At 35.8% G+C, this 12,202-nt stretch overlaps 2 protein-coding genes across 4 annotated transcripts in view; both read left to right on the forward strand.

Moving 5' to 3' along the window:
* Positions 1-4,175, forward strand: part of LOC132119537 (histone deacetylase 11-like) — an 81,873-nt gene extending 77,698 nt beyond the window's left edge. Inside the window, exons 13-15 of the mRNA XM_059529592.1 lie at positions 108-210; positions 320-399; positions 3,466-4,175. Of these exons, the coding sequence (XP_059385575.1) occupies positions 108-112 (5 nt within the window). The 3' untranslated portion in view covers positions 113-210; positions 320-399; positions 3,466-4,175. The remainder of the gene's footprint in view (positions 1-107; positions 211-319; positions 400-3,465) is intronic.
* Positions 161-12,202, forward strand: part of LOC132119535 (fibulin-2-like) — a 79,605-nt gene continuing 67,563 nt past the window's right edge. Inside the window, exons 1-2 of one of the 3 annotated variants that reach the window (XM_059529581.1) lie at positions 161-210; positions 320-399. The gene's annotated coding sequence lies outside the window, so the exon portion shown is untranslated. Of the gene's footprint in view, positions 211-319; positions 400-3,557; positions 3,688-10,155; positions 10,247-12,202 lie in introns of those variants that run through there. The other 2 variants (XM_059529580.1, XM_059529582.1) reach the window with 2 other exon arrangements.

The raw sequence follows: 12,202 nt of genomic DNA on the forward strand, positions 1-12,202 counted from the left end.
AAATAAATCAAGTCTAACAATGCAATTACAGAAGACTTCATGTTTATTGTATACTATATCTGATATCACTTCATATGATTTTTATGACTCTTTTTTTTTTCCATCAGCATGAAATCTTCAAACACCTGCTGGTTTATTGTTCGAAAGCCTCGCCACAACCGGAGAAGATTAATATTGAAAGCAAATGCTGAGCAGCAGGACAAATGCGCTGTAATATTCATCATCTCTGCTTTCAGTCTCTTTTGTTAGCGTGTTTGTTTTGCAGTGCAAAAGCAGATATCATCTATTTATACTGACGTTTCAGTATGTGTGTTCCCAGGGAATCAAATCCATGACCTTGGCTTTGTGCCAGTTGAGCTGGATGCCCATGACGTGGATATGATTTCAAAAGAACTGAAGGTGAATGATTTGCAACCATTTCAATAGTTCACGCTTACATATAATTAGCTGAGGTATGGAATGCGTATTTGGCGTGCTGTCCGGGGAAGGGCTCCGAGCTCGGGAATGGCCCGAACCTAGAGTACCCCCCCTTCCCCGTCTATTTATAAAGTGAACTTGAAGTGAGGAGATGGGGTGGAGGAGGGATGCTGATAAACCGTCAGTGGATAGAGGTAAGTCAGCGATATTTATACTATGGGATTGATTACTTGATTATGGTCCACCTGTGTTGGTTAGGCTAAGTATCTGACGCGCTCCTCCCGAATCTTATTAATAAAATTACATTTATTCTACGTAATTTTACTATTCATCTTTTGTCCAGTTTAAAAACCAAACACTACACCCACTGCTGTGGGCTTTCAGTTATGCCATCCATGTGTATGTCCCTCCCATACTCCACCCTCCAATGCTGTCATGAGTTATTTCAGGAGGTGTCTATGACTCAGCTATCAAACGTCAAGAGCCCACTGGCATCATGCGAGCTGTCCATCCAAGAACTACAAAAGCAATTCAGATGTCTTTTATTCAAAAAGCCCAATCGCCAGGGTTTTACAAGCTCTCATTAACGGCTGCTATGCCCTGTTTACACAGTCTGAGGTAATGAGTATGGCTCCCTTGTCCCTTACTCTTCAGATTAAGGACTTTCTTGGGCATTCTTTGAAGAAGAGATACTAGAGTGTTCTTGACTTATTTAGGCATGGCTAAGGGGAAGTTAGGAATTCTTGAGATTACTTTTGAGTGGCATTGAACGAAAATGTGATGTTGTTGGATACTGAATATTTCATATTGAGTACCTACTGGGACTGTGCAGTTGTATATGTCTGCCTGCATTTATTGATTTATTTTAATGTGTTTTATTCATGAACAAACTTTACAGTTCTGCCGTTCAGTCACTTATGGCTTGAACTTTATTATATACAGTTGCTAAATTGAATTCGCGAGTGGAAACAACCTACAATTTCTACAAAGTCTCAGGGGCTGTTTAGCACCTGTGAAGCAGTTTAACCTTGTAAATGTACTCTCAAGAGGAAGTTTTACTGAAATTACAGTAAGCGTGAGTTGAGGAAAATATTATATTACATGTGTTGGTGAATAAAAGAACTGTTCACCTGACAATGAACATTTTACCTTACTTACCTTTACATATTCTATAAATCATAAAATGAGATATTTAGTGGAACATCCAAGCTGTTCTTTTTCATAAAATGAAAGCACTTTTTTTACTGCCGTACTCCAATGAAAAAAAAAATTAAAAACTCCTAAAAGCAGTTCTGAGTTACAAGTCTTTTGAAGCCGTAGATAGCCTGTGTGTTAAAATTATTTCGTCTTTAGACACATTGCACCAGGTTCGATGTCATTGGCTGATGCTCTGTTGTGTGACCAAAGTGTTTCCAAAGTGGGAAGGTTAAAAAAAATGCAACTGCAAATGAAATTTGATAGCAGAGGGAAAGATTATCATTGAACCTTAGCAACCTAAATGTTGGGCTGTTCTTCACATCTATCATATAGATTCAGAAGGCTTGAAATATATTAAAGTATTTTTATGATTCTTTTATAGTGCTTTTTGTCATTTTAGAGCTTGGCAGTGTAAATCACAATCCACTTTCTTTGTATGGAAAACTCAGTCTTCCAATAACAACATTTGTTTTACACAGAGTAAAGAATATGAGTGGGTTGGAATGAAAAGAGGGTGAGTAGATGAAAAAATAATATTTTTCACAACATCAAGAGGAGATGCAGGGTAAAAATTGTAGTGAAATGTTAACTCTGCCAAAAGTGCCCACCCCAATCTCCAGACTAACTGAGGTGGGAGATCTCTGCTCGTGGCCAGTTTAACACCTGACCACCATCCATTTCCCAAACAGAATGAGATGACACCGCTAAGGAAGGCCACTCTTCTTCCCATGTTACTCTCTGCATGCTGGATCAGCTCATCCACTGGTATAATGGCTAACACCCATTGAGCTGTGCATATCGTAAAGGCAATTCAATATAGATGGAAATTAGATTATACTGTGTTATTAGATCGCACTTTTTCAGTTCGGCAGCGGGTGCCCTGTTACTATTCAAGGCTATTCTGCAGATTTGTCTGAGAGGAGCAGGTGCATAAGTTATTGTGTGCATTCAATCTCGTGTTTGAGGTAAACATTCATAGGGAAATATTTTTTAGACAGAATACATTTTCAATTGCATTCTAAAATGCACCCATTCATTAAAGTGCTGTCAGTCATTTTAAAAGACATTTCTTGAGCATTTTGGCTAAATTTAGTGTGGTGGACAAAGAGTGCCACTTCAAAATAAAGAAATCAATTATCCATGTATTTTAATATATTTTAAAATATAATTTATTCCAGTGAAGGCAAAGCTGAATTTTAGCAGCCATTATTCCAGTCTTCAGTGTCACATGATCCCTCAGAAATCATTCAAATATTCTGATTTGATGCTCAAGTAATGTTTATTATTATGTTAAAAACCATTGCGCTGCTTAATATTTTTGTGGAAACCATTAAGCATTTTTCAGGATTCTTTGATGAATGGAGGTTATGTATTTCATACATGTTTGTTGAATTAAAGTATTAATTTCTTAAAAAAAAAAAAAAAAAAACCCAACTGACCCCAGCGTTTTGAAATGTGGTGAACTGTATATAAAGCACTTTTTAAACGGACTCAAATCTAGATGTATTATTTTTTGTTGTTGGTGCTGAAGTTAGTTTAGCAATATTTAACAAAAATTTTAATATTCAACAAATATTATTACATTTTCTGTCAATCCATAATTTTATTTTCATATACATTTAAATTTTAAGTCTCAAATAAGCATTTATTGGGCTTTTTTTATTATTAATAATTTGTCATTTTTCTTTCGTTTTACTTTTTTTATCTATAACCTCTTTTTCATTTTTAATTGTATTTATTTTTGTTTATATTTATTGTCTTGTTTGTTATTATTAAATATGTTGCAGTAACAGAAGTCTGTTTAGTTTGTGTTTAGCCTTCTCTCCTGTGAACTGACATCTGTGTTTATAGGGTGTGATACTGGGTTGGCCGTTGCAGATTGATGTCAAAGTGATTGGAACAGCTGGGCCTTCTAACTGGGCTTGATGCCAGCTCTCACACATCAGCTCTCAAAAGACAGTCCATCACCCTTGATAAGTGGCACCTGGATGAGGCCTGGAGTGCAGAGATTCAATCTGTGAGAGCTATTATTAAAATCCTGTCAGGGGGACTTTCCTGTTGGCCAACGTTACGGTACCTTGTTTTCTCCCACATGTCAGTTTGTTTTTCTTGTTTTAGCATCACCACACCCACGAGAAGCATCATAGTTTTCTGATAATTCTGCTGACATAATGCTGGTTCGTTGATAGTACATCATTCTGACTTGTTTGAAATGGAAATGGAAGCAAAGAAAGATCTGATCCTGATTGCCTTTAAATGACTAATGGACATAACCTTTCAAGTGGTGATTTGTTTTGAAGGTGTTGTCATGCTGTTGTAATTCTGACATCAGGTCTGTTTTTGATATAAAGGTTGTTTCAGGGCCAGTTGAAATATCCTGCTTGCATTTGTACCCTGTAGTTTGTTTTCCAGCTGTTCTGAGGAAGCTACTTCTAAGCTAGCCTACTTCGCTACAACCTAAATGAGTTCAAATACAGCAGAGCTACTATTCAAAAATAACCATATTTAAGTATTTTGCCTCAATACAATTGCATGGGGTTTGAATAAAACAGTTAATCGTATTTGATCTGTCAAATATTTAAAAATTTGCGTGTCCCAACTTGTAAATACAAACTTCGCAGGATGACTTGAATGCACCGTATCCCTCTTGAAATCCTACTTAAATCCTGTGCTGTGTAAATACAATTAGTGCCTTTTAAATTCACTTTTCAAGCATGTTATATTCTAAAAAGGAAAAAGCTATTGGTCAATTTAAACATTACTAGATCCAGTAGAACTACTATATTTTTGTGACCTCTTTTACTGTTGAATATTTTCCAGCAACGTCCCAACTCATAAATTGTACTGCACAAAGTCTAAGAAAGATGTGCAAGTTCAGTCATAGTGTTCCTGTCACTCTCTCAGCTGGAAGAGCACTCAACAGCTGTTCATTTTAGACTGTAATCAAATGCCTTTTAGTTAAGTCTCCCCTCTCTCCTCACAATGCTTCATTGAAAGGCGAGTGAAGTACATTAAATGCTGGAGATTTCAAGCACGCTAGATGTGCAATAATAGCATTTTCTGATGCAAGCATCATCAATCTATGCACTCTTCTTTAATAAAATGCCCATTATAAAGCACAAGAGAAATGTGATTCTGAAGTGCTTTTAAAGAGACAGTTTGAATTATGCTGGGATGCAGAAGTTAGCCAGTCAAAAAAGGGATACACATACATGTTGGTGTCTTAAAATTACAATAGCCTTAGACACCTATACTGTATGTGTAAAAAAAAAGTATTTAAAAGAGTCCCAATTTATTGATAATGATGGTGCTAATAGATATATTAATTGGCCATTTTAAATGTTTGGTCCCCGTTAAAGTCCAAAACATTCATTAACCCAACTCTTCTATGGAAATTCAATTTAATGTTTCTTTGTGGAGAAAAAAAAAGTTCTAAGGTGGTTTTCAAGACTAGTTCTTAATGGTCAGGCATAGCTTGATTTCAAAAGAGGTTTGGACACTTAGATGATCAGACACCAGCTAAAAACCATTTGACCGGACTGGGAGACCAGAAAACCACACTAGGCTGTTTTACCTAGTCTACTCAGATGTCTCTTTTACCACAGTCGCTCATATAGTATATATATATATATATATATATATATATATATATGAATTCAAAGGAAGGTGACAAAAGAAGCATATCAGAGAGATCCACCTGAAAGGAATCCCTGGTCTATGTTTCTCAACACCATCATAGCGCTTTCCAGCAGTGACCATTTCCATTAGCGAGACAATGATGGTGAGATCTTACTCTGCTCCTGCCTTCATTCTGTCTCTTTCTATCTCTTGAACTCTACATGTATCCAAAAATGTTTGGGGAGGAGAACTTAGGAAGGAGAAAAGCAGGATTAAATCATCATGTGACACATACTATCTTTTTTTTAATATACTTTAAGTCCCCAGCCTGCTCAGGATTGTAACTGGTTTTTGCATTATGAGGCATAAGTAGCTACTGGAAAATGCCAAGGACTCCTGATACTTCAAAGCGAAAACTTTGGCAGCACAGATGATTTACCCTTTGTGAAAGTGTGTAGATGTATTCATTCAGTTTGTTATGTAAAATATGACCTGTCATTGAGGTTCTATAATACATTCAACTCAATAGCAGTTGCTCTACTGCTGAAATCTCCCATCTTTGCTCAAAATGGTATGATGCAGCTGTAGTTTTAATTTTAATTGTGAATGACAGTGTACAGTATCAGTTTACTTGTTTTGCCTGTTTTGTTATTGTAGATAGTTGTATCCAGATGGACATGCATTATTCATCAGGACTGCAGTAGGAACAGTGGACCAGCAGGTGGCTGCAGAAGGCGAGTGTGTATGTGGACTGCAGTCCCATGCAGCACATGCTTCTGTGAGCAGATTCAAGATCAGTTCATCTCTTCAGGCCAGTAATGCACTTGGTGGAGGACAGAGCTGAGAGACTTTTTGGGACCAGAAATCACTTGTGTTATGGGCATAAGTGTGTTTATAAGATGATGTAGTACAGATGTGGTAGAATTTCTGCATATGTGGAGCAATCAGTCTCTCAGTATAGTTGAAAACCGAGAACCGTTTTTAAAATACTGAAACCAAATGCTATTTTACAGTTAATCGTTCTCGCAAGTCCATTCATACAAGTCATAATACTCCTACGAATCCTTTGTTTACCCAGTTGAAAACATTACAATTGTACGACTTGGTAGATTTGTGTACTGCTAAATTTGTGTATAAGGCAAGACAACATACCCTCCCTCAGTCCTTGCAAGCTATGTTCAGCTTGAGAGACAGTAATTACGACCTTAGAGGGACATGTATGTGTAATATACCAAATTGTAGAACTAATTTAAGAAGAAACTGCCCATCAAATTAAGGTTTTCAGCTTTGGAATAGCTTCCCTGATGAGTTAAAAAAGGCTAGTTCATGAACACAGTTAAAAATACTTGATAAAGAATTGGTAAAGAAAAGATAGACTGAATAGTGATGATAATGTTAGTAGTAATAGTGATGATAATGATAATAATAATAATAATAATGCAGGTTCTTCTAAATACACATTGAGAATATCCTATATTGTTATATTAAATTAATGTCAATTAGTGAAGCTTGTGTGGAGTTAAGGGTAGGCATAATAAGCTTTAGCTTCCGCATATATATATATATATATATATATATATATATATATGCATATGTACAATTGTATGTACCTATAAGTCTCTGTAAATCTCTGTACCTGTAAGTCTCATGCCTTCCTGTGCAAAATGATGCAAATGGAATTTTACTTGACCAATAAAAAAATAAAATAAAAATTCTTCTGCCGATGCACACAGGATAGTGTAAAATACTCATAATATCAACGGCACTGGAACACAGCTAATCTGGAACACAGTGTGATTATTATGGGCCAATTCTTGAGTGACTGACTCTGAGTCAGTTCTTTTGTGAATCAAACTGAAACAAGCAAATCAGAAACATTAAGGTCAGCCAGTGTAGTTCAATTCCCAAACAAATGGCAGTGCAAAAAGTATAATCTGGTTTCCAAAAAAAAAAAAAAAAAAAAAAAAAGACCATTATGAGCTGTCTCTTTTTAGTGAATCTAAAAGAAACCGGTGCAACAAGTGTTCTGTAGACCAATTGCAAAATGAATGACTCTAATGAGTCAGTTTTTTTAAGTGAATCAAAAGTTACAAGCAAAACAAGTGTAGTCCAATTACACAGTGAATGATTCTAATGAGTCAGCTCTTTTTATTGGATCAAAAACAAATGGCGAAATCAGAGTAGTCTGTTTTCTGAATGAATTCCTTTTAGGAGTCTATTCTTTTTAGTGAATCAAACATTAAAAACATTGTGGTCTAATTCAAACACACACAGTTTACAATAACTGAGACTTAAAAGTAATAAGGCAGTGTAGTTACCGACTGGTTGTGTGTATATACAAATTGTATTTTTATATATTTTTATATATTTATTTCTTAAAAGTACATAATCATGAATGGAATCTTTACTAACCAGTAACATTAATTTTTTTTTTTTACTATTCTCATGAGGTTCCATTTCCGTTATGCTGTGTACAGTATGTAGACTATGAGACCGCTCTCTAGGTTATTAGAGAGTTAGGTTTGAATGAGGAACTTGCTTGAGAAAAACAACATCTAGGCTCTCTTTTTCCTGGACTGCAGTCTTATGACAGCAGTTGTTGCAATTGCTATTTAACTTTGCAGCCAATTTTTGCTTGCATCAAAAAGGGTTGTTCAGCTGTCTAATCATAGTGCAGCATCCTAGCTATTATCTCAACTCATACTAGGAAACAGCCTTTTACATTCACAATAACCTACTGTTTCCTCTCTTAATGTTTCTTCTTTCCCGTATGGGGTCCATTCACTGCATCCCAAAGGAGTTCTATGGTAGAATTGCCTCACAACTTATAACTGTGTATTTCAGCGTGTTGTTGTGCGTCTGGAGCTCAAATGATTATGTTCTGCTCTGCAGCTGCAGAAAAGGCGTTGGCTGTGGGATATTAGAACGTGATCTCTCGGCAGCATTCCACTGAGAAATATCCAAATGTTCCGTGATCCCCTATTGTGATGATTGGCTCAATTTGAGAGAACTGCCTTTCTTTTTTGCCAGACAAACATGCTCCACCATATAAATTAACAAAGGGTACCATTCGTAGCAAAGACATTCAGACAGTTTGGCATAATTCAGTCTGACATAATATACATTGTTTTTGTTGCAGTCTGTCCCAATGTGTGGAGACGGCTTCCAGTGTCCCTTTTTGTAGCTGAAAAAACGATACTTTCAAAATGAAGGTATGACTACGATGGAAAAAGCAACAGAGACTACGGCGCTGTAGGCTAACAGACTCCCAGACCTTCAGACACAGCTTTCATCATTAAAGACCCATCAGAGCCCGTGAACGGCCCTTACCTTTGGATAAAACCCAAATAATAATCAATCACAAGGCTGAGCGGCCAAGGCACACAAACACAAAGCCCCTGTTTTCCCACAGAGAGCAGAGATCTCATGCCTTGAAGGTATACAGCAAAATCATTTTTGTTTGTTTTACTTCTTGTTCTCTGGCCCATTTTCTTTTCTTTCTTTTTTTTACAAGATATTTTAATTATATTGACCCTGTCTAAATTTTGTCATCAATGTTTTAGTCATTTTCAGTGCAACTGTTCTGCACAGCAACGAATTTTAATGAAAAGTTAATGAAAAGGTGAGACAATGGGAGAATATGCGTGTGGCCAGATAAAAGACATTAAGTTGTGAGATGGGGTTGATTGGGGCTGGATGAAAGAAGCAGGGGTCAATTACCCAATTCATTAGATTTCCATCAGTTAGCTGCCACCAAATAACATCTAGACAACAAAAAAGCCACATCGCAAGCTCTATGCGGTAGGTGTATTGAAAATGTAAGCAAGCACTCTCCACACAGTACTACATCCCTGTATACAGTAGTAGAGTAATATTGGTCTGAATCTCTTAATGCCTTAAAAATGCAAACTATTCAATTTGTAAAAAATGTTTGCATAGTTCTTTCTCATATATTATACTTTTTTTGTGCAGTATACACTGCCATTGAAATGTTTGCAGTTTTTGGAAGAAGTCCCTTATGCTCCCCTAGGCTGCATTTATTTGATCAAAAGTACAGTAAAAACAGTAATATTGTTAACCATTTAAAATAAATAGTAATGTTTCCTATTTAAATTTATTTAAAATGTAGTTTATTCCTGTGATAGCTGAATTATCAGCAGCACTCTAGTCTTCAGTGTCACATGATCTTTCAAAACGTACTGCTTAATATTTTTGTGGATGCCTTGATGAATAGAAAGTTCAAAAGAACACTATTTATTTGAAATAGAAATCTTTTGTAAAATTGTAAATGTGAAAAGTCTTGCAAAAGTAATGTTCCCCCAAGAAATTTTGCATTCATTCACAAAATCTTTGATATGTATAGTTTTCCTTCCTATCACAAAAGTTGTGCGAATGAATGCAAAGTTTCTTGGTGGTACTCATTACTTTTGTCTGCAAACACAAAAAGCATTGAAATTATAATTTTTTATTGATTTTTTTGCTATCACCATGTCCCTTTAGGGGCTTTGTAGTTTTTTTTTTTTATATTTTGCAACAGAAAACTTGAAGGTGAATACTTTGTAATCCCTTCAATGTCTTGTTTTACAAAAATGTTTTGACCGCTTAATAACAACAAGCCCCAGATTTCAGGATATCACAGTTTTTCATTGTTGTTTTTCAGTGGTCACAAGGCCTAATTGCTGTACCGACTTGCATTTCAGTTCTGGTGTTAATGTGACAGCTGCATTGTCACTAGCATACCATAATATTATAACTCTGCAGTACACGTTTATTTGGTTACTGATAATGTGCAGTTCATTATGGAATGAACACTGAATATGAACACATGTATATCCTTTGCCTCAAATATGGCAGGATATAGAAGCATGCCAAATACATGTTGATCACAAGAATCGGGTCTTCACCGTGGGATCGTCTGAGTCGTTGTCTTTCTGCAGCTCTTCCAGTCTGTGGAGGAAGTCCTTACAAGACAAGACAAGACAGAACTCAAAACCCGCCACTCATTGAATTGAAGGTATGTCAGGAATTATAAATGGAGTGAACAGGGCTTGTGTGAATTCTAATAGTGATTAATATTCTCTGTGTTTATGAACAGCGGCTCTTAATTTTGTGTGTAAATTTAGTCAAATTAATAAAAAAATATATATAATTTTCATTAACTGTTCTTACCTAATAAAACATCACATCAATCACATCAACATTAATCTACAAGTAATCCACTTTTTTTGTGAACTATTCCTTTAAAAGTAAATATACTGAACAAATTTATAAATGCAACACTTTTGTTTTTGCCCCCATTTTTCATGAGCTGAACTCAAAGATCTAAGACTTTTTCTAAAGGGACTATTTCTCTCAAATTGTTCACAAATCTCTCCAGAAATTCTTTGGTTGTTGCAGCAGCTGTCCGGGTGGCTGGTCTCAGACGATCTTGGAGGTGAAGATGCTGGATGTGGAGGTTCTGGGCTGGTGTGGTTACACGTGGTCTGTGGTTGTGAGGCTGGTTGGATGCACTGCCAAATTCTCTGAAATGCCTTGGCTTATGGTATAGAAATGAACATTCAGTTCATGAGCAACAGCTCTGGTGGACATTCTGCAGTCAGCATGCCAATTGCATGCTCACTCAAAACTTGCGACATCTGTGGCATTGTACTGTGTGATAAAACTGCACATTTTAGAGTTGACTTTTATTGTGGCCAGCCTAAGACTCACCTGTGCAATAATCAGTAATAATAGTCTTATCAGCTTCTTGATATGCAACACCTGTGAGGTGGATGGATTATCTCGGCAAAGGAGAAGTGCTCACTAGCACAGATTTATACAGATTTGTAATCAATATTTGAGAGAAATAAGCCTTTTATGTACTATACATAGAAAAAGTCTTAGATCCTTGAGTTCCGTTCATGAAAATGGGGGCAAAAACTAAAGTGTTGTTTATAATTTTGTTCCGTGTGTGTGTATACAGTGTATATATATATATATATATATATATATATGTGTGTGTGTGTGTGTGTGTATTTTCCACAGAAGAAAGTCTAACAAATATTTTTTCAATTTTCAATTATATTTATTTTATATAATTTATATTTATATTATATATACCGGTAAATAGATTGCTGCGCACTGTAATAAGCTGTGTTCATTAATTTGAAAATAATATATTGAATGCTAAAGCCACATTGTAGCCTAATATCTGTTCAATGCTTTAGTCATTCGCCAAAAAAATATAATTCCTTTGAAACATCTTAATTTTTATAAATGTAATTAACATGACTAATTAAACAGCATGTCATCTAATTAATTTGTTTGAATATGCAGGAAAGAAAATCCATGTTTTTGTGCTTTCTTGTGTAAAAATGTGCAAATATAAATACAAAGATGTTTTCTTTGTCTCTCTGATTGATGACCTTGTTCAGCCTGTTAAAGTACTGTATATAGGCCTACACCGGAAATTATAACAAGAAAAATATCACGCTTCAAATTTACATTTACTTTTTCATAAAGTCTACTGGTATGAAAGCAATACATTGCATTGCTGTAGTGTAATCAAAATGAAAAATATGTTTACCTGCAACCATTAAATTATAACTTGTTTTGTGTGCACACCGTTGTGAGAGCATGTAAAGCCGTTTTTATTAGCTGAAAATACAGAGGAAGATAATCCCTCCAGGCACGAACAGCTCCCACTCGCATAATATCTAGCAAAAGCAGGCACAGCAAACAGATAGTCCTCCCATCAAATGAAGACAAGAGAGAAAACCAAACACCTTCAGTGTCCAGATGGGAGTCCGACATGTTTCATCAAGACATTCATTCAAGTTAATAGTTAAACACAGAAAATCTCCACAACAGTTTGATTGCCTCACACAGATGCTGGATATTTCTGGGGGTTTTAATGAGATCAAATCAAATTGCCCCTCAGTGCCTTTGAATAAACGACTATTCCAGGTCATGGGTTGTTTACAGTGATTTT

The sequence above is a fragment of the Carassius carassius genome, chromosome 38, assembly GCF_963082965.1.
Source record: "Carassius carassius chromosome 38, fCarCar2.1, whole genome shotgun sequence".
Taxonomy (NCBI): domain Eukaryota; kingdom Metazoa; phylum Chordata; class Actinopteri; order Cypriniformes; family Cyprinidae; genus Carassius; species Carassius carassius.